Source organism: Xenopus laevis, chromosome 4S (assembly GCF_017654675.1).
Source record: "Xenopus laevis strain J_2021 chromosome 4S, Xenopus_laevis_v10.1, whole genome shotgun sequence".
Taxonomy (NCBI): domain Eukaryota; kingdom Metazoa; phylum Chordata; class Amphibia; order Anura; family Pipidae; genus Xenopus; species Xenopus laevis.
Genome location: NC_054378.1, coordinates 79,526,245 through 79,546,711, shown reverse-complemented (window position 1 = coordinate 79,546,711; position 20,467 = coordinate 79,526,245). Strand labels below are relative to the sequence as shown.

At 38.5% G+C, this 20,467-nt stretch overlaps 1 protein-coding gene across 5 annotated transcripts in view; it reads left to right on the top strand.

Moving 5' to 3' along the window:
- smg7.S (SMG7 nonsense mediated mRNA decay factor S homeolog) overlaps positions 1 to 19,928 on the top strand; it is a 41,963-nt gene extending 22,035 nt beyond the window's left edge. Inside the window, exons 7-23 of one of the 5 annotated variants that reach the window (XM_018260966.2) lie at positions 98 to 248; positions 337 to 472; positions 1,773 to 1,935; positions 3,483 to 3,639; positions 5,967 to 6,037; positions 6,606 to 6,666; positions 7,741 to 7,860; positions 9,173 to 9,599; positions 9,732 to 9,876; positions 10,676 to 11,034; positions 12,031 to 12,402; positions 14,325 to 14,474; positions 16,740 to 16,817; positions 16,935 to 17,094; positions 17,199 to 17,369; positions 17,466 to 17,623; positions 18,280 to 19,928. In XM_018260966.2, coding sequence (XP_018116455.1) covers positions 98 to 248; positions 337 to 472; positions 1,773 to 1,935; positions 3,483 to 3,639; positions 5,967 to 6,037; positions 6,606 to 6,666; positions 7,741 to 7,860; positions 9,173 to 9,599; positions 9,732 to 9,876; positions 10,676 to 11,034; positions 12,031 to 12,402; positions 14,325 to 14,474; positions 16,740 to 16,817; positions 16,935 to 17,094; positions 17,199 to 17,369; positions 17,466 to 17,623; positions 18,280 to 18,393 — 2,993 coding nt within the window. In that variant the 3' untranslated portion in view covers positions 18,394 to 19,928. Of the gene's footprint in view, positions 1 to 97; positions 249 to 336; positions 473 to 1,772; positions 1,936 to 3,482; positions 3,640 to 5,966; positions 6,038 to 6,605; positions 6,667 to 7,740; positions 7,861 to 9,172; positions 9,600 to 9,731; positions 9,877 to 10,675; positions 11,035 to 12,030; positions 12,403 to 14,324; positions 14,475 to 16,736; positions 16,818 to 16,934; positions 17,095 to 17,198; positions 17,370 to 17,465; positions 17,624 to 18,279 lie in introns of all 5 variants that reach the window. The other 4 variants (XM_018260965.2, XM_018260968.2, XM_018260967.2 and 1 more) reach the window with 4 other exon arrangements.
- The last annotated feature ends 539 nt before the right edge of the window (positions 19,929 to 20,467 follow it).

Below are 20,467 nucleotides of genomic sequence, written 5' to 3'. Positions count from 1 at the left end.
GCACAATGTTTTGTTAAATCTGTGCATAGTTTGCCATAAATTAATTCAGATAACTTTGATTATTAAATGTAAACCAATTTTTTTAAATCTCTTTTAGGTCAGCCATATAATCAGCTGGCTATTCTCGCCTCTTCAAAAGGGGACCATTTGACCACTATTTTCTACTACTGCCGCAGCATCGCTGTCAAGTTTCCTTTCCCAGCAGCCTCCACCAATTTGCAGAAGGCCCTTTCCAAAGCCTTGGAAAGGTATATATGTTGATGCACAAGTTCCTATTGTCATTTGTAGCTTCTTCTCCATGTTTGGTTATGATAATATATACTTTGTGTTTTAAAGTCGTGAAGAGGTGAAAAATTGCTGGGGTGTATCAGACTTTATAAAGGCTTTCATAAAGTTCCATGGACATGTGTACCTAACAAAGAACTTAGAAAAAGTAAGCATACTGCGGGAACAGCTGGAAGAACACTTCAAGGTTAGTTGGCATTTACTGCCATAGCATTTAAGAAGATCATATACTAAATAACATGAATATTTGTGCGCACAAATCTTTAAACTGAGCTTTTTATATTAGAAATACATTCATACAAGTGTTTTTATGTACAAATGGGAAAGACTGCAAGATAATACTATTCCCACATAGATGCCTTGCTGAAAAATATTACTTTGTAGATTGATAGCTCCAATGGTAGGATTTTTTCAGTGTATCTGTAGTACCAGTTTGAGATTCTATTTATTTTTTTATTTTTCTGAAGGGATAGTAGGTTATTTACCCTCTCTTTTCGATCCAACCGTCTAAACCAACCAAGCAGACAGGTTACCAGGGAAACACAGAGAAACTTCATTCAGACAATCTGTGTTGAGTTGGAAACATTTTAGTTATTATAAAGAGGGGTTCCCTTGCAAATGGCACAGATTTTATAGGATATCTGTATATTGTATGGAGAAGCAAATTTTCAAAAGGCAAAGCTCTTTATTTCATGTTGTACAATACTCTGGAAATTGCTCATTACTCATTCTTATTCAGCCTTTAGCATGGCCCATGTGTTTGGAGGGGGGTCTTTTTTTATTTTATTTTTTTTCTTTCCATTTGGATTTGCAGGTGTTTGACCTGTTCTTATTGTCACTAAATCATCACAAACATACCACACTGCAAATGACAAATTCCAGTCTCTACCTGTCATAACTCATACGTTTTAACTTTCTAGCTTGTTTAATTCGATACAAACATTGGTATAATGGTTACCCTGCTATATTGAAAGTAGTCTACAGAGCAGTAAATCAAACATTCCACTTCACTAGAGTTTGGCACTTTCTGGTAGAAAATATTTAATATGAGCTGCTTGCAAAATGCAGAAGAAATGCAGTTTATCTTCAACATGCATTTTTCTTGATCAACACGTAGAAACAATTCACCCTCTCAAACTAAGATGCTGGGGGAGCAGGAGAGAACTTTTTTTTTCCATTAATAACATATGTAAAGTTTTAATAGATGTCTATTAGTGATGTGCGGGTCAGGAAACTCAACCCCTTTCGATGCTGATCTGCAAAACCTTAAACCACACCCGAGCCTGACCTGCAAAATGTTGCCTTTGTAGGACCTGTGCACTACATTTAAAGTAATTTGCTTGTTTCTGCCCATAGACTGGTTTAAAGCCTCTCATATTTGGTTTAATGTAATATACTGCACTTTTGCCTTTTTTTTTACAGCTTTACAGCTTTGCTTTTAGCTTAGCCTTCAAACTTCACATTTGTGTCTCTTAATGTTCCTGCAGAATTTGCTTTTTCAGAAAGCGCTAAACTCCCAGCAGCTGGTTCATATCACAGTGATAAACCTGTTTCAGCTGCACCATCTGCAAAGCTTTGGCACTGAGGCAGAGCAACAGAATTTTAGCAGTGAGGAGGAACTCTGCTGGTCCCAAATCTTGGCCCTCTTTAGTGAGTATGAATGGTCATTGCAACAGACAATAAACATGTTTGTGGGGTTTTCCCATTGTAGTTGCTACTATTAAATGCAACAAATCCAATGATTATATTTTTTATTTAAATGCAAAATTCTTCACCAGAGAGAGACTGCCAATTACAAGAAATATTCATAATCTGCATATTGATCCATAGATCAGAATCTGAAAGTAAAAATTTTTGTCTCAAAAGACAAGTAATACTGCAAAGAAAATGTATGTATAAATTACATTTGTTTGGTAGATGTAAATACATTTTTTTGTGGCTGCTATAACCCTATTTTGCATAAGACTAGTTTTCATCTTTTGGTATATAGCATACTATAAATAACATTTGACCTAGTCTTTAACCAGTTAAGTATAAACTAATATCTGCTCTGCAAATGTGTGCCCAGTGGCCCTTTGGGGCTTTGATCACCTGCCTCCATTGCCACCAAAGAGCTTATTTATATTAATGTTTATACTGGAACTTCCCAAGCAAGTGCACAGTTTTTACAAACAATAACTGTACATTTATAGATGTATGAAGCCCTTTCAGCGTGCAGTAAATTTACCTGAAAAAGAGATTTGGCTTTGTACATCCAAATATGAATGTCTATTAAGTCATTTCAGCCCTTCAGGGGAGCCCTAGACAAGACATTCAAACTGCTTGATATATTGTATGCAGTTTATTTATCTTGAGGAACGTTCCCCATAGGGACTGAAATGTTAACTAATAACCACTTTTTTCAAGATTAGTTAATGTGCTTTAAACAATCCTTTGCTGCTCATTTGCATTTAGCATCAGGCCCCAACTCCCTGGGTTAAAATGCTTCAGCATTTGGTCAGAACCTCGGACACCTCAAGTAACAAGCTTATTGATCAATTACTGTTTTCCCCCCCCTTGCTTCCTTACTTATTTCTATTGTGACCCCCCCAACTCTATTGCTTTATTATCCCATGTTATTATATAACCGTTCTGCTATACCTTCCATTTCTGTTCTTTGTTTCTCTTTGCATTCCGTTTTTACTTTCCTTGTTTCTTGCCTAATCTTCCTGCAGGGTTTTCAAATACATTCTTTAAAGAAATCGTAACACCACAAAAATGAAACTGTTTTTTATAGTAATTAAAATATAATGTACTGCTGTCCTGCACTGGTACAACTGTGTGTTGTAGTGTTGTATTTCCCACTCAACCACCAGCAGCTCTCTTCTAGTGCGGCTATATAAGCAATCTATTTTAGGAATTTATATTCTAATACAGTGCAGTCACAGGGCTGTGGGCCACCAGGTATTTATTTCCACTCACTATGTTTGTTTGTATATGATAAAACATACCTGAGCTACCAGTCTGTGAGTCTGATCATTTCATTACTCTGGGGCTCAAATGGATTTCCAATGTTTTGCTGTCTATATTTACCATGCTGGATGTATGATCCAGATGTTTGTTTTTTGGAATTTGTATAGGAGAAATTTTGTACTCTGTTTTTTTTTCTTTATATATCAGGATACTAAAATATACTTTCTGGTATATTGTTTCCACAGTGTCATTCTTAGGCATCCTGTGCCGGTTTCCCTTAAAGACCCGTCACTGTGAGGAAACCTCCTGTGCCAACCCACTACCTGCTATCAAGGTGTCGTTAGACTGGATGAAGCTGCGTCCCAGTGTCTTCCAAGAGAACTCGGTTGAGGAAAAACAATAGTGAGTTTTTGGACCTCATGGGTGCATTAACTGTATAAGTATGAAGTACCACAACTTGGTACATGTATGGGACCTGTTATCCAGAGTGCACAGGACCTGAGGGTTGCCGGATAACAGATCTTTCCGTTATTCGGATCTTCGTACCTCAAGCCTGCTAGAAAATGATTTAAACATTAGTAAACAGGCTTGTTCTACCTCCAATAAGGATTAATAATATCTTAATAAGTCATAATATATCACTATGGAGAACCAATGCTTTTCAAAAATGTGATCCTTTATTCATTTGCACTACATGATTTGGGTCAGAATGATCCTTCCTCGGGTGCTAGTGAACACCGGAGTGGTTCTCCAGAGTGATATATTGTGACTTATGAAGATAAGGAAGTTCGGTGACTCCCAACTCTGTTTGATGAACCTAATACATTGAGAACGGAAGGATAGCCAATATACTTAATTATATCTTTGTTTGGATCAAGTGTAAGGTGCTGTTTTATTATTACAGAGAAAAAGAAAATCCATTTTTCAAAAATTTTGATTATTTGGGTACAATGGAGACTATGGGAGACAGCCTTCCTATAATTTGGTGATTTCTGGATAACGCGTTTCCGGATAACAGATTCCATACCTTTTAGTGTCTAGGTTCAAAATACACATATTATTGTTGTTCTTTAAAAGCTTTTATTGGGCTATGAAGTGGCATTTTGATGGCAACAGGGATGTCATGTTCTGTAGTGGTAAAAACACCTTTAATCACCTTTCACTGGTTGACCTAATTTGGTATATAAATAAGCCCATCAAGGATAATAAGGAGTATCTTTGAACTGCAGTTCTTTTCTAAGCACTGTCACTATACCTGAAAATCTTAGAAAGTAAGTTAGATTCTTACTTGGTCCATCTTAAAATAACTGTGACAGTAAAGATTTATTTTGCCCATTATTTGAAAGTAACTAGTTCAATGCTTTCCTCTACATTTGTGTAATAACTTGCCTATATTGATATTAAATGTTACCATGTTATATACAGAATCAGTTGTGTTCTAACACAAGGCCCTCTACTTTGTGCAAAAGAAAACACACTCTTCCCCTTTGACGTCAATCAACAAGCATAATATTAGTTGTAAAGCAGAGGTGTCCAAACTTTTTGCAACGAGGGCCAGATTTGGTGAGGTGAAAATGTGTGGGGGCCGACCATTCAGCCTGACATTATTTGAACCATTAATATCATTTAACTCATTTAAACAAGGAATTGCTTAGCCGTAGCAGTAATTTTGTCCACATTAGTGAAATGATCTGCCATTTGGTCTATACTGCTGTCTGTGTGCTGAAGGTGTTAGCAATAGACACATACTGGCACGTAGTGATGCACCGCTCTCTTTAGTTTACTGTACTGGCACGTCACAACATCTATTGACCCCTTCAGTCCTAAAGAAGTATGTGAGAGTGGTGCATCACTACATGCCAGTACGTGTCTATTGTTAACACCTTCAGCACACAGGCAGTAGTATAGACCAAATGGCAGATCATTTCACTAATGTGCCCAAAAATTACTGCTATGGCTACAAGATTCCTGATCACACTGTGCTGGTGGGCCGCATTTCATGATCGAGGCTGAGGGCCGGTGTAAAATTTAAAATGGGCCGCATTTGGCCCCCAGGCCTGACTTTGGACATGCCTGTTGTAAAGTCACTTCTGCTGTAGAGTAATTGCTTTCATTTATAAAATTGAACTATTTTGCTATTAAAATTAGATTTTTCTATAAAAATGTTTTTGAACCTTCTTAGGTAACTTTAAAGGGGTTAATTCCAAACACTTTTTTCAGTTCAGTTGTTTTTAGATTGTTCACCAAAAAAATATATATATATTTTTCTGTTGCTTTCCATCTTTTATTTTTTACCGTTTTCCCAAAATATAAGTTTAATGTTCCTTCTCTTGTGTTTCACTCTGGAAGCTCCAGGAGCATTCAGAACTGTTACAATTTGCTACATTTAGTTGATACATTTCTTAGCTGTATATATGTGGAATATTAGCAACTGTTGTATCAATTCTAACAGCTGCCTTTAATGGAACTCAGGGATTCTGCTCAGCAGGGATAAAGATATCAATTTGATACACTTCCAGTTATTGCTGTTCGTGTTCTTAAGACCAGCTGCAAATTTCCTCAGAATATCACTATATCTAAGCATACGAAAAGTTAAGTTTAAAGGTAAACTAAACCTTAACTGTATGTAATATCTGCGCATTATCTGCGGTGTGTGCAGCATGTCTCTTTTGTGATATACAATAGTTACCCTTATTTTCACACCTCTTCTTTTTTATGTGTTTCTGCAGTGTATGGCCATGGCTCATTTCTCTCCTCAACAGTTTCCATGTGCTGGATGAAGATGTCTCTAGTGCTAACAGTAAGGAATCACATTTTTTAATTGACTATTTATTTGTTTGAACTGGAGCATACAACTAGCCTGCCATAGTAAAGTGTTACCTGCGATGCACGTGAATTCATGGACACACAGAGAAATAGCATTGCAAGGCATTCTGAGAGACTTGTTTAATGAGATAACTGGCAGTGCTGAGCTCCATTATTAAACAAAAGCAACCTTTTTATTAATCAACTACACCGCCTTTTTCCATTTATCAGCTATTTATTGTCAAGTTTATTTCATGCTGAAAGTTTAAAAGATACTTGGTGACGTGCAAGATGGCAAAATGTAGTTCTTTCTAAGTTTTTTCGGTCTCCTGTCCATAATGCATGAACATTTTTGTAATTTCTTTCATTACTGTATCTCTGTCTTGTGTCCAACGAGCAATAATTAGAACAGGATAATTTGTTGTCTAAAGACCACCACCTGTGCAGCCAAGTTGTAATACACTTACATTGCAATATCTCTGTGACCTTCCTGTCCCCGCTATATAATATATAACCTTTGTGTTTACACCTACAATTCATTAATGTATGTATTTTTTTTTAAGTGCTGCCTCTCCCAGAGGAGTTTGAGTTGCAAGGATTTCTGGCACTTCGACCTGCTTTTAGGTACTGTGTGTGTTTTTGTTATTTTAATTTAAATCTTGATATTGACACTGTTACCGCTTTCATTTCTTTCATTTATATGCTGTTTAAGCATAGCTCCTTATAGCTTTAGTTTATTGCTAACTATATATTTGTATAGTATACCTTAAAGTATTTTAAAGTTATTATGAGTTTCAAAATAACCATATTGCATAAATATATAGTTACCAAATGTAGGCAACATGTTACCTTTCATTGTATTTATTATAGTTCAAACAGACTCCCTTATTGAAGCCAAATTCTGGAATAGTGATTATGTTGCTTTATATTACCATTTTGACATTGTTTACCAACTGAGCTTTTTCTCTGTTTAGTGGCATTTTTCCTTACTTTAAAATGTGTTTTATTTTTTTATATAATTATAAATTTAAGATGTATTGCTGAGAGTGTTGGCAGTGCTGAGGTTTCGCTGCTTGCGTATCAACAATTTATATTGCCCTTTAAATTTAAAAAGTTTGTTGTAAAATTCAATAATAAATCACTCCCGTACAGCATGTTAATAACCTGCATTGTGCATATATGTTTGTTTATTTTCATTTGCAAGGATTGTAGGTGCTCTCTTTGAGTTTTTGCCCAGTTAGGGTCTGTCTGGGTTGTGGTCAGGTTGCTGTCAGTCAAGACTGAGAAAGTTCTGCAACTTCCATCTGGGCATATGGCAGGTCATTGAGCTTTGTAGCAGAATAGGAGCCCATTTCAGGCTTACTGACTGGATAAGTGTAATTTGACAATGAACATATAATATGTGTATTTTGGCCAGTGTATGCTTACTTCTTCTTCACTTGGTTTTAAGTTTTTTTTTAAAGACATTGAAAAGGAAATAACTGAATTGTATAGGCGCAGCTGTTGTCATTTTAATAACCATTTTTGGAATATTTATTTAAAAGTCTTCGTTTGACAGGTCTAGTAACCCATAGCAACTAATCAACATGTCACATCTTGTGGTCGCTTGTTCAAAAGGAAACCTTATCTTTTTTACATTTCTTAATGAATCTTTCATGCACATGACCATAATGTATCTATTATGTGTATCTTAAACAGAAACCTAGATTTCTCTAGAGGACACCAAGCCATCACTGGAGTTAGAGATGCCCAGCACCGGCAACTAAGACCAATACGACTTGTGGCTATTGGAAAATGGATCTCTGAAAATCAGCCTCGGTTAGTTTATCATTATTATTATTATTATTATTAGTCTTGATTGTTGGCAGGTACATAAGACATCTCACACATGCAAGTGGTGTTTTGGTTCTTCATTCCTCACTATTTTATTTATTTATTTTAAAGAAAATGCACTCACTTTTAGAAAAGCACACTTTTCCTCAATCCACACAGTGTCTGTATTCTTTCTGCTGTACATTCCCATTGTTGCTAGCTGTTGTTTTTTACGTTATTAAAGGACATGTAAAGCCTACATTTTCGTACCATGTATATAAGTTGGGAACATCTCCTCCACCCAAATGACATTAGTTGTACAGCATGCATTCCCTCTGTTTGCCAGCGTCCTTACATTTCCCTAAAACAAATAGCAGCTTTCATCCGGCGGCCCATTTCCCTCTCACACATCATCAGTTCATTTATATCTGCAAACAGCACATATGCGATGTAAAGTTCACACAATTGAAGAATGCAGGCTAACACAGGCAGGATTTACTATGGCGACAATTCCTGCTTGGACTGTAATGGTTACTCTGAGCTCAGGAGATGGGGGTTAGGATTTAAAAATATGAGCAGACAGATAGAGTAGGGTTTATATGGGAACCAGCAATGCCATCTCTTCATTGGCTGCTAGACTGGAGGGTGTGTTTATTAATCTGAGTTGAGAAGAACTGAGCATGCTCAGTAGCCAACAGCCAAAGGAAATTCCCGAAGGAGGGGGGCTGAGTGGGTTAGAGGAGCAAAAGAAATCCTAAGTGCTTAAGGGGATGCTGCAGCCTTACTATTAACCTTTGAACAACCAGAGTGGCAGGTATTTAGAGATTTCATAGAGGCTTTGTTTACATGTCCTTTTGAGAGAGCAAAGGTGAACACTGCACATTAATATGCCTGTGCTTTAAAGGACAAGGCAACCCAGTTTTGCATACCAAACATGAAAAATAGAGCTGGCACTATTCCGACACCCCAAAAATGTGATCAAGTTAAGTGAAGTCCAGAAGTCTCAAAATATTTGTAAAGTAGTACAAAAAGCTTTATTTACATCTTGTATAAAAAAATAAAAGCCTGACGCGTTTCGTGTCCCCACAGAACACTTAATCATAGGCTATTTTTGCAACTCTGTTCCATATGTTAGTCACTTTTTCTCTCCCTGATCCCTGGTGGGTGCAGGGCCAACCGGGGGTGCCACCACAACCCACCACAGGTCCTGATTGCTAACTTATTTCAGCGATATAATGCTTACTTTAGCAAGTATTTTTGTTAATCTTATTACTTCCTCCATATGAATATAATGCTGTTTTATGGTGCCCTTTGGCAGGTTGATGCAATATCGTACTGTTGGGGGTGAACTATTGTTCTTTACTGACATACCTGAGCTTTTGACTGAAGACTTGGATGATCCCGAGGACAGATCTTCCCCGCAAGAGTCCAACCTTATAGAGAAAACTGAAGGAAGCCCAGGTTTAAAATCGGTATTATCCACTGGCCGAAGCCTAAGCTGTGACACAAATGAAAAGCCAGTGGTTACTTTTAAAGAGAACATTAAGCCGCTAGAAGTAAACCGGGATGTACCGTCACGCAGCTACACCAGATCGGGAAATGTTGCCAAGGATCAGAGAGACTATATCAAAAGTTTAAATAATTCTGTTAACAAAAAAGACAACAATAACAAAAGAAAGAATGATCCTAAGAAAATCTGTGTTGAGAAGACTGCAGAACCTGGGAAGCAAAGCATTGCAGTTCAGGTATAGCATATTTAGGGATGTGGTGGTTATTTTGCAATTGAAAAATACTGAAACTGTAGCAGCAGTTCTATCATAAATTGTAAATTGAGGACAGACCTTGTTAAATTGTGGGGGGATTTGTTTCTATTTTAGGCGAAATCTCAAACAGAGTTAAGAAAAACTCCAGTCTCTGAAGCCAGAAAAACAGCAGTGACTCCAACATCCAGTCCAAGCAGTAACACACAGTTTATCCCTATTCATCATCCTGGGGCTTTTCCACCTCTTCCCAGCCGGCCAGGTAAGCTTCATGTTTTCTGCATTCAGTTCAAGAGAGGGTAGATTCACTAGTTGTAAACTCTTTTGAGACTTGCACTTTATCACAAACCTTTATGTGAGTCCCAATGCCTGCTAGAATTATTGACTTTTTCTTACGCAAAAAAGAAAGTTGGAATGTTGGAACTCGTGGATTTCTTTAATCCTTCCTTACCCTAGTTTCCATGTACAAATTAGGGTTTGACTTTGGTTCAGGATTCAACTAAATCGTTAATGAGAGAAGAATTCAGATTTCAGCCTAATCCAAAAATGTTGGATTCTGCACATTCCTAGTAAAATAATGGTGGAATTATGGCCTAAAGTAAAAGGTTCTAAAGAAAGGTTCTTCCCAAAATTATTAATTATGGGATTTATTTTTTAAATAACTTTTTTTTTTTTTCTCCAGCCATTAAAGGGGTAGTATACATATCCTGTTTCTGAAAATGAATTGCTTCCTTGTTCTGCCAAACAGAAAACAAAGATGATCAAATTACAAATCTGTAGTTGATTGAAATCAAATTACAAATCTGTATATAAAAAAAATGGTGCACCTTACGGGTTTTTATACCAAAGATGTTTTCACCGTTTGACCATAATACCCTGTATATGGGCAGGAATGCAAAATATATTTTTCTTTCTTTTTTGCAAAACCATTTTTTCTAGTTAATAATGCATTGCAAATTAAATGGGATTGTGGTAAGGGCCTTTTTCTATCTTGGGAATATATGATTTTGCCCCTTTGTATGTAAGGTTTTTGTTGATTTTTTTTTTTCCCTACTTAACAGGTTTTCCCCCACCAGCTTATGTTATACCACCTCCTGTATTTACCATGAGCTCTGGCTATTCCTTTCCTACTGGTGTTAATGTGCCAGGGTCTTTCCTGCAGCCTTCATCTCATTCGCCATCTGGGAACCAGGGTCCTCCTGGGAAACCGTCCCACATTCCTTACAGTCAGCAGCGCCCTTCTGGTCCAGTGACTCCTAACCAGTTAAGCGGCCAAATCCAACCACAGACCCCATCCAGTTCACCGACCCAGTCGTGTAGTCAGACTGCAGCACAACTACAGATCCAAGCACTTGCTCAGCAGCAGTCTCCAACTAAACCCATACAATCCATTCCCAAGCATCATGCATCTCTTCAGCAGGTAGGTGACTTTCTTGTGTTTGCTTTGTTGAGGTGATTTTGAATAAATAGTTATATGTGTGTGTGTATTTATGTATGTGTTTATATATGTGTGTGTGTGTGTATGTATGTATATGTGTGTGTGTGTGTGTATATATATATATATATATATATATATATACACACACACACACACACACACACACACACACACACACACACACACACACACACACACACACACACGGACGAGCAGGAACGCACGACCATGAATGCTGCAAGGGCCGGGTGCCAGTCTGTAAACACATACAAAATCCCTCCAATGACGGCACTCCAGAATCAGTCACGCTTGAGTCAGTAGATAAATATCTTAAAGGTTTATTAGGATGAACCAACGTTTCGATACCACACAGGTATCTTCACCCTGACGAAGATACCTGTGTGGTATCGAAACGTTGGTTCATCCTAATAAACCTTTAAGATATTTATCTACTGACTCAAGCGTGACTGATTCTGGAGTGCCGTCATTGGAGGGATTTTGTGTGTGTATATATATATATATATATATATATATATATATATATATAATTTTTTTTTTTCCATTTCATCACTGTAAATCTGTCCCAACTGTTTGAGATCACTGTTCACAATCATTTTGGAGAGCGAGAGACACACAACAGTGATTCTTGATTGCTAGCAACACAGCTCCCTTATTAGATGGCTTCTCAAATAATAGGCCTTCCTGTTGCTTCTTGGGCTCCTGGTAATCTACTAGCTGAGCTGTGATATTTAGAAAATTTAGTTTACACCTGCCTACTGTAGCTCTGTATACTCAACAGAAGTATTGGTTCACATTGGCAATCTAACCTCCACCAAATACTGTCAGTAGGTTACGTTTCTATTATGCTCTGTTCTTGTATTTTTATTTTTTAAATTGCTTGTCCTCAAGTAAATTGGTATGGTAGATTAAGCAAGCACTTGGATGTGTTTCAATAATTTGTGTACAATTTCTTTGTAGTACCAACAGGTGGATGCATCAAAGCAGGTCTGGAATACTTCTCAGGTCCCAAACACCCTGGGAAAGATGGTACCTATGAAGCAATCATATTACATGGATGGCTGTTTGCCAACAGAACCTGTAAATATACTGGAGCAGTGTCTACAGCAGCAGCCTCTGGAGAAGAAGATGACCTCTTTTCCCATGGAACCCTATGGTCAGAACCCTTCTGATGTCAAGATGCCAGAATTCTACTGGGGTGACCCACCATCCTACAACTTAAGTGACAACAGGGCTCTCTTGGCACAACAATCTGTAAATAACCAAAGGAGCAAACGCCAGCCCACAGGCTACCATTCTGGCCAAGATCAAATGACTAGAATGCCATTTGAGGTATGCATTTCCCCAGTAGCGTTATTTTATTCTCTGCCTGTGAGCTGTGGCAGTATCTGATTTAGTTGAATGCCTTGCACTTCTGTGTTTTGTTTTTTAAGAATGACTGACTTAGGTGGTAATGGGGTCATATAGACGGTGGTTCACTTTTTAATTAACTGTTGTAAATAGTTGAAATCTAAGACAATATTGATGGATGTGAATTTGTTTTTTCCATTATCCTCTCCTGTCTTTTCCAGTAGTTCATTCAATGCACTGCCTCATTTTTGTTCAATGACCCTAGCTGTCCCGTTGTGTTTTAAAATAAAGCGGAGAGATTCATAGTTAAATTGTTCAGACATCTAAAGAAATAACAAATGAAGGCTAATTGACAATTGTCTTCGATTAATACTGGCTGCAGCATACTGAAAGCTAATTTGTAGGTGAACTTCCAGTTTTATATTTTTCCCTTTATAGACTGCTACATGAAACAGGGCTTATGCATACTGCAGTATTTACCACATTAGCCTCTATGTATTCCTCAAAACAATGTAAGCTCTTGACAGGTTTTATGCAGGTATATAGTCACTCAGATTGTCTTGCTATATTCCTGTCTACGGAGGGCAGCACCCAGTCAGAATCTACTATCCATTTCTCATTGGCTGCTGCTCTGCTTAGTAGACCTGAAAGCTGCCAGCCCTGTAGCAAAAGGACCAGAGCAACTTTCTATATAATGTCACACTAGTGATCCTATAGTAAATGGCATCCATGTATTACAATGCACATCTACTTTAAAGGAGAAGGAAAGCTACGGAGGCATTTTATTGCCAATAGATTAGCTGCAACAGTGCAAGCTAGAATGCTATATTTATTCTGTAGAATGTTTTACCATAGCTGAGTAAAAAGCTCTAGAAACTCTCTGTTTGTTTAGGATAGGAGCTGCAGTATTAACATGGTGTGACATCACTTCCTGCCTGAGTCTCTCCCTGCTCTGGGCTCAGATTACAGTAGAGAAGGGAGGGGGGAGCAAACTGAGCATGCTCTTGCCCAGGGCAATGAGGTTTAAGCTGAAGGCAGGAAGTCTGATACAGAAGCCCATGTGTACACAATAGAAGGAAAGAAATGCTGTGTTTCTTTTGACAGGGGACTCAGAGCAGCACTACTTTGGGGGTTTACTGGTATATTTAGATGGACCTTTCTGATGAGGCTTACTTAGTTTTAACCTTTCCTTCTCCTTTAAAGGGAATTGTCAGTATTATTGCAGTCTACAGACACTTGGAATAGGTAAAATCTGTTAACCACTCACAGCATTAGTGTGTTTGTTGCAGGCAGGAAAAAATGTGGTTGAGTAGCACTTTAACCTTTAAAGGAATTGTTCAGTATAAAAGTAAAAACTGGGTAAATAGGCTGTGCAAAATAAAAAAAAATGTTTCTAATATAGTTAGTTAGCCAAAAATGTATAAAGGCTGGAGTGACTGGATGTGTAACATAATAGCCAGAACACTACTTCCTGCTTTGCAGCTCTCTTGGCTTGCACTGATTGGTTACCAGACACTAACCAATCAGTGACTTGAGGGAATGCCAGATGGGTTGCTTTTGAATCTGAGCTGCATGCTGAGGATCAATTGCAAACTCACTGAACATTTATGTCCCATTTGACTCCCCTTCAAGTCGCTGACTAACTCAAGAGTTAGAGAGCTGAAAAGCAAGAAGTTGGGTTTTCTGTTATGTTAGACATCTGCTCACTCCCAGCTATTTTGCAGGTTCCCCTTTATTATAAATTTCTTGTCTCATTCATTTCACTTATTTGCACATGAGCATCTTTAAAAGCCCCACCTGCTTTCTCACTAATATTTTCTGTCATTCCTTGTAATTTTGTCCTCTCCATTTTATTTCTCTGCTTCTCTTTCTTCCCTCTTCTTTCTTTTTGCCTGTATTACTAGGAACCCAAGCGTTCCCCTCTCCTGCCCCCGGACCTGTTAAAGAGTCTGGCTGCTCTAGAGGAGGAGGAAGAGCTGGGATTCTCCCCTCCTCCTGACCTTTACCCAGCTCTGTTCGGCCCTCTGGCTTCTCTCCCTGGACGAAGCCTCTTTGTATGTATTCTTGTCCCCTTTGCTTCTGCTTTGTCTTTCACAGCAAGTGAATTCTTTGTGTCTTTGGCTGAGTTTTCTGTCCGTTATTTCCAAGTATTCTTAGTTTTTAGACTTCTCAAAATCAAAATTATTGCCAGTTTTAAGTGGAAAGAGTGCTTTTCTAAGCATGTTTTAAATTTACATTCATTAGGTATTTTAAGTTTTTTTTTTAGATATTTACATGTTTAGACTGATTATACCAGGCTATTGGCTCAACTGAGAAACAACCACCAAATCAACAACTTTCATGAAATGAAAGTACATAGACCGGGTCCCTGACACTCTCACGTTCAAAGAGAACTGTTTAGCTAAAAGCTTGCTATTGGCATTTTAAAATTGCTAATCTATCATAAATCAATAAAAATATAAAATTTTCACTCTGAAGAACTTTACATCAGTTACAATATTTATGTGCATTTAGATCCCCCCTCTAAATGAAAGCTTTAGCAGACACAGTTGAAAGCTGTTCACACAGTTGCTGGGTGGATAAAGCTCAGTAGTAGCTTTGGTTATTTGCTGTATTAACTTGTATTTACCTGTGTAGTTGGGATGTTTGTATTACTGTGCATGATATTTAATATCAATAAGATCACTCCAAACCCCATGTTTCCAGTAAACATGTAACCGGTCAAGGTGAAACACGGATATCTATGGCATTGGCACAATGGTACTGACTCATTTAGATTTTGGGTAGTTTAGTGCTGTTAGAACATAAAAGGCGCCTTGTGCCTTTTGGAAAATGTTTATAGAAGAATAAATATGCCATTAAATAGGCAAGGAGTAATAAGGGAAATTTGCCTAAAGATATACACCTAGTTTTGTTCATTTTAAGACCATAAAGAAGACTGATCATGAGGCTAGATCTTGTGTTCTGTGTATGATTAACCTTTCTGCACAAGCAATTTTCTCATTAATCCACCAATTGATTTAAAGCATTGACTTTTTACTCTACACACACCTAATATTTGTTTTAATGTACAAATTGTCCTTAACTACATATCCACACTTTTTAATATAAAGACCAGTTGCAGTTTATTTTTGAATAGTTTATAGGTGCCACAATGTTCGGGCACCCATCCGTGAATATGGCTTTCCTTGTCCTTTTAATGTTGTATTTCAATAATACTGGTAACTATTTTCTTTACAATTATTGAGACATTACCCACAATGTCATATTTACTTTTTACATCAGTGCTACCACCACTCTTTGGCGTTTTTCTAATTACCCCATATAGTTTTAGGTTTGATTGATATTTATTGGGGATTTGGCAATTAATGATAACTCCGATTTATATAATTTTAGGTTTGTTTAATATTTATTGGGGATTTGGCAATTAAGTACACCAAATTAAGTACACTGATTTTGCTTGAATCTTCCATGTGTATGATTTTAATATTTACAATGTACTCCGACTGTTCTATGCACAAGATAGACGGTGTACCACACTTTCACCACTGTTATAGGAAAATTATTGTGCACAGTGGTGTAACTACAGAGGAAGCAGACCCTGACAGGAGGGACAGATTTTTCTTTCTTTTGTAAAAAAAAATTAAAATGCTTTGCCATTATAACATCAAGTTTGAAATCAGAATCTGGTTGACCGTTAACTGAAAACAGTAGCTCTTGTAAACTGTAAAGAGAGCATATATCAAATATGTATTGGCTCCAACACCTGCATGAAGGGAGACAGGTTCTGAGAGGAGCGATGGTGAGGAGTAACTTGGTTATTTCAGAAATGGGACAGAAGAGGTTAGAAGCCTCTAGTTTTAGGATCAAGCACAAATTCTAATTCTGGTAAAGTGAATAGATCTGGGTTAGACTCTCTCGTGCTTCATATGTATCATGTCTTGATTTCCAGGTTTTAAGTTTATAAAAGTGTTGAATGTTTTGCACATTAACTTGACTTGTTGTTGCCCTAGTTGAATTTCCATTGAATTGTTGGTTTCTATAACAATGCCATGGTCTCCAGAACTAAATATTAGTAGAACTTAACAGCTCAGATAGCTCCAAGTAATTTCACAACCTTCAATTGTTGCCTACAGTAAAGGTATTAGATCCAACTCTAGTACCACAAGTAAACCCAGAAGCATTTCAGCCACTTCCTGGTAATCTCTCATCTATTCCCTATTTTACCACCAGGCAAGGTTGGGTTTGGTTTTTATGGTATGTACATGTACCTGTTTGATTTGCCTGGCAGTAAGTTTTCTCTCTTTCTTTTGGAGAAGTCTCTCCTGGAAAAGCAATCTGAACTGATATCCCAGCCCCCCTCTTTCCTCTCACTCTCTGGATTTTCACTAAGCCAGGTAAGGTAGTTCTGCATAACTTGCTGATGTTTGTGTGAGGTAGAGGAGGGTTGTTTTGGACCTGAATTCAATTTGTTGTTGTTTTTTTTTTTTTTTTGATGTGTGTGTTCATTCCAGGAACGGTTCCCAAATAACAGCATGTTTAACGAGGTGTATGGAAAATCCACCTGCACAAGCATAAAGCCTGAGGCATGCCAAGCCAGGGGACAACAGGAGACTTCCCTGTACTCTCTCTTTGAGGGTAAACCATGGTCTCCTTCCCTTCCCGCAAGCTCAGGTAAAACATATGACAGAAAGATGCAGCAGCTCTTAACTGTGACTATTGAAAGAAGTGGAAAGGAAAATATGTATATGCATAATATGTTTTCTTTTTTTGGACAGATCACTCTACGCCAGCCAGCCAGTCACCTCATTCTTCAAATCCAAGCAGCCTACCCAGCTCTCCTCCCACCCACAATCATACCTCCCAGCCCTTCTCTAACTTTGGTCCTATTGGCACTCCAGATAACCGAGATCGCCGTGGAACTGACCGCTGGAAGGCTGAAAAGCCAGGTATATCCATTGTTTTCTTTGCATAGTGAAAGTTAGAAATTGAAAAGAAGGCAAGATACTGAACCTTTTTTTTTTTTTTTTTGTCTTTTTTAAAAGTTTCAGCAATGGGTGGGTTTGGGCTGGACTACTTGTCTGTGACTCCATCTTCTGAGAATAGCTGGCGCCAAGTTAATAATTCAAGTAGTGCTAATGCTTGGGCTGCTCAAGGTAACACCCGAGAGGACTCTTCTGCTGCTCTTATGGAAAGTTTAAAGGTAGGCAAAAGTAGACCTTTTCTGCATTGTGTAGTACAAGTGGAAGCTACAACAACAAAAGATTGAGAATCAAGAATATTACTGTTCTGCAACCTTATACCAAATGCTGCATATTTTAGATGTAATAAAAAAACACCACATGGCCTTAAATATGTTGTTCTGTAAGGGTTTTTGTATGGCTTTGTCTTTTGGCAGTCGGACTTTGTTGTGGAATGCATTAGCATTTGCACAAATTTTGTAGGCATGTCTGAGTGAAAGGTGACCATATTGGTATATGTTAATCTGCATTTTTGTTTGATTTGTCTGCATTGAAAAAAGCATACATTTTGTATAATCTCATCTATAGACTGAAGACATACAGTGCCCAATGGTTGCAAATTACAAATTCAAGAAAAGTAACTCATGATCAAGAAAGGGAACTCATGATCTGCTTAGAAAAGACATGATAAACATTGTTCCCCGATGTTGTTCTAATCTTTTCCCCCCCCCCCCCCAACCTTATCTCAGTTGGACAATCTGTCCAGCAAGTGGCACTATTCTTTAAGTTTAATTAAATTTTCAGTTTGGAACTTTGCTAATACCATGAAAAACAGGCAAAAAAAAATACTGAATGTAAACTTACAGTATTTCCTCCTATTTTGTATTTTCTCCTGCAGTCTATTTGGTCAACCACAATGATGCATCCTGGACCTTCTGCCTTGGAACAACTTTTGATGCAGCAGAAGGAGAAGCAGCAGCGAGGGCAGGGGTCACTGAACCCTCCGCACTGAAAAAGAGAGGGAGAAGAACCCAGTGACACATGGCATGACTGGTCAGCACAGGACATAACCTGTCCTGAGCCCTAAGGAGGGCGGCCCTCTCTCCCCTCCTCACTGATCTGGGGGGGAGCACATGTGGGAGAGCATCCAGCATCTCCCACCAGTCTGACAACCCCAAGCCCCGTAGGCGGCAACGTCACTTGACGGACACAGCAGGAAGTTCCTCTCCAGAGGGAGCGTGGGACTTCTTGAGTTGGGGGAATGGGGTTAACCTGCCCCCATCTTTCTCGTTATTTGTGCATGCCTCTCACAGCACCCTCCCAAACTTCTGCCTAACACAGTTAGTGAATGTCCCCTAGCAGTGCAAAGCAGAAAGGGGAAACGAACCTTCCCTTCAACATCAAAGTTGTAATAAGTTTTTTTTATTTAAGGTTCTGTTTGCAGGTGTTGGGTGCACAAGGACACCCCAATATCCAATTTGTAGCGTAGCTGAATGGCAGGAACTTGCTCCAATAGGAGTGCAAGAGCTGGTCCACTCTCATTTACCGGCTTCTGCTGGCTTTTATGAAGTGTGACTTGCTTGGGTGGCTTTTTTTCTTTCTCCCTTATGGGGGAATGGGTGAGGGGTTGAGTGTCTGTCATGGTTAAGGATGCCTCCTTGTTTCCACTGAGTGTCCTTAATCTGCTCTGTCTGTCTCTCCTTGCCTGCTTTATTGTCATATGTGCTTGTCTGTGAGCGAATGTGTGTGAGCTCAATGTTCCCTAAGGCTGAGTATTGAAGGATGGGTGCTGGCATATAAATTGAGGTGCTTTTAATGTGGGGCAGAAATTAGAACAAGTAGAGGCTTAACAGCCATAGGCTGCTCTATAGCCTCACATTTGGTACAGCTAGGTAGAGCTGGAGTTTTTTTTTTCTCTGCTGACCCTTTATAAAGTCCTTTCCATATGGCAGAGGGGTAACCATTTTCAGGACAGATAGCAAAGCAGTGCTGGTTAGAAAAGCCAGAGCTCATAGCACAAAACAAGAACATGAATTGTTCTGTCCCTTCCCTACTCCGGCATCATGAAAGGGTTGCACAAAAGCAGTGAGAGGTTTGGAACATTTTTGCTATTATGTGACCAGGATAAATGTGATCAAATACAAAAACTATGTATAAGGAGCAGGGGCACTTTCACTTTTAAAATTCAATGAATGAACGAAGTCTTTGAGCCTTGTCTTTATCATCGGCTTCCCCTTAAGTGTGGGTGTGTCTTTGTGTATGGCAAGGGTACCAGATGTACTCTAGTATGTGCAGCACTTCATAGAACAAACATAAATACACAAGTTGCACACTGTTTGGGGCTGGACTTGTTCGTAATGTTGGACTAATGGAGAAATTATTCCCTGTGACTGGAAAGAGGTGGGGTAAGGTGACCATCTGGCCAACCTTCCTTTAGCAGGATCTAGAGAGTGTGGAGACTCTTATTCACTCCCACTTTTCCTCGTGTTCTTGTGTGAGCACTGTGCTCGGATCTGCTTTACCATTAATAAACTCATCTTCTCTACACCTAGTTTTGTGTGTTACATTATTCAATAATTAACTTTCATAATTGTGTATTACATGGTATTAAGTTTAACAGCCATTATTAAAGATGGGGAGAAAACCATAATCGTGACACTATCTTCCCGTATCGCTCCCTCTGGCAAGCCATCACACCTGCATTTGGCACTTCCCTTCAGCAGAGTGAGTGCAACCTCCTTGAAATGAACAGGTTCTGTAAAGGAGGTTCTGTAAACTCCTAAAAATGAATGTGGCTAAAAATGCCATATTTTATATACTGAACTTAATGCACCAGCCTAAAGCTTCAGCTTCTCAATAGCAGCTATGATCCAGGACTTCAAACTTGTCACAGGGGGTCACCATCTTGGAAAGTGTCTGCGACACTCACATGCGCAGAGCATGTGCAGGGAATCAACCGAAAAGAAGATGGGAAGCTACTGGGGCATCTTTGGAGACACAGATCTTCATTGCATATTTATGGACTGTTGTTGCCTTGGGCTGGTACAGAAGCCCAAAACATAATGTACAACATTTCTGCTCTGCTT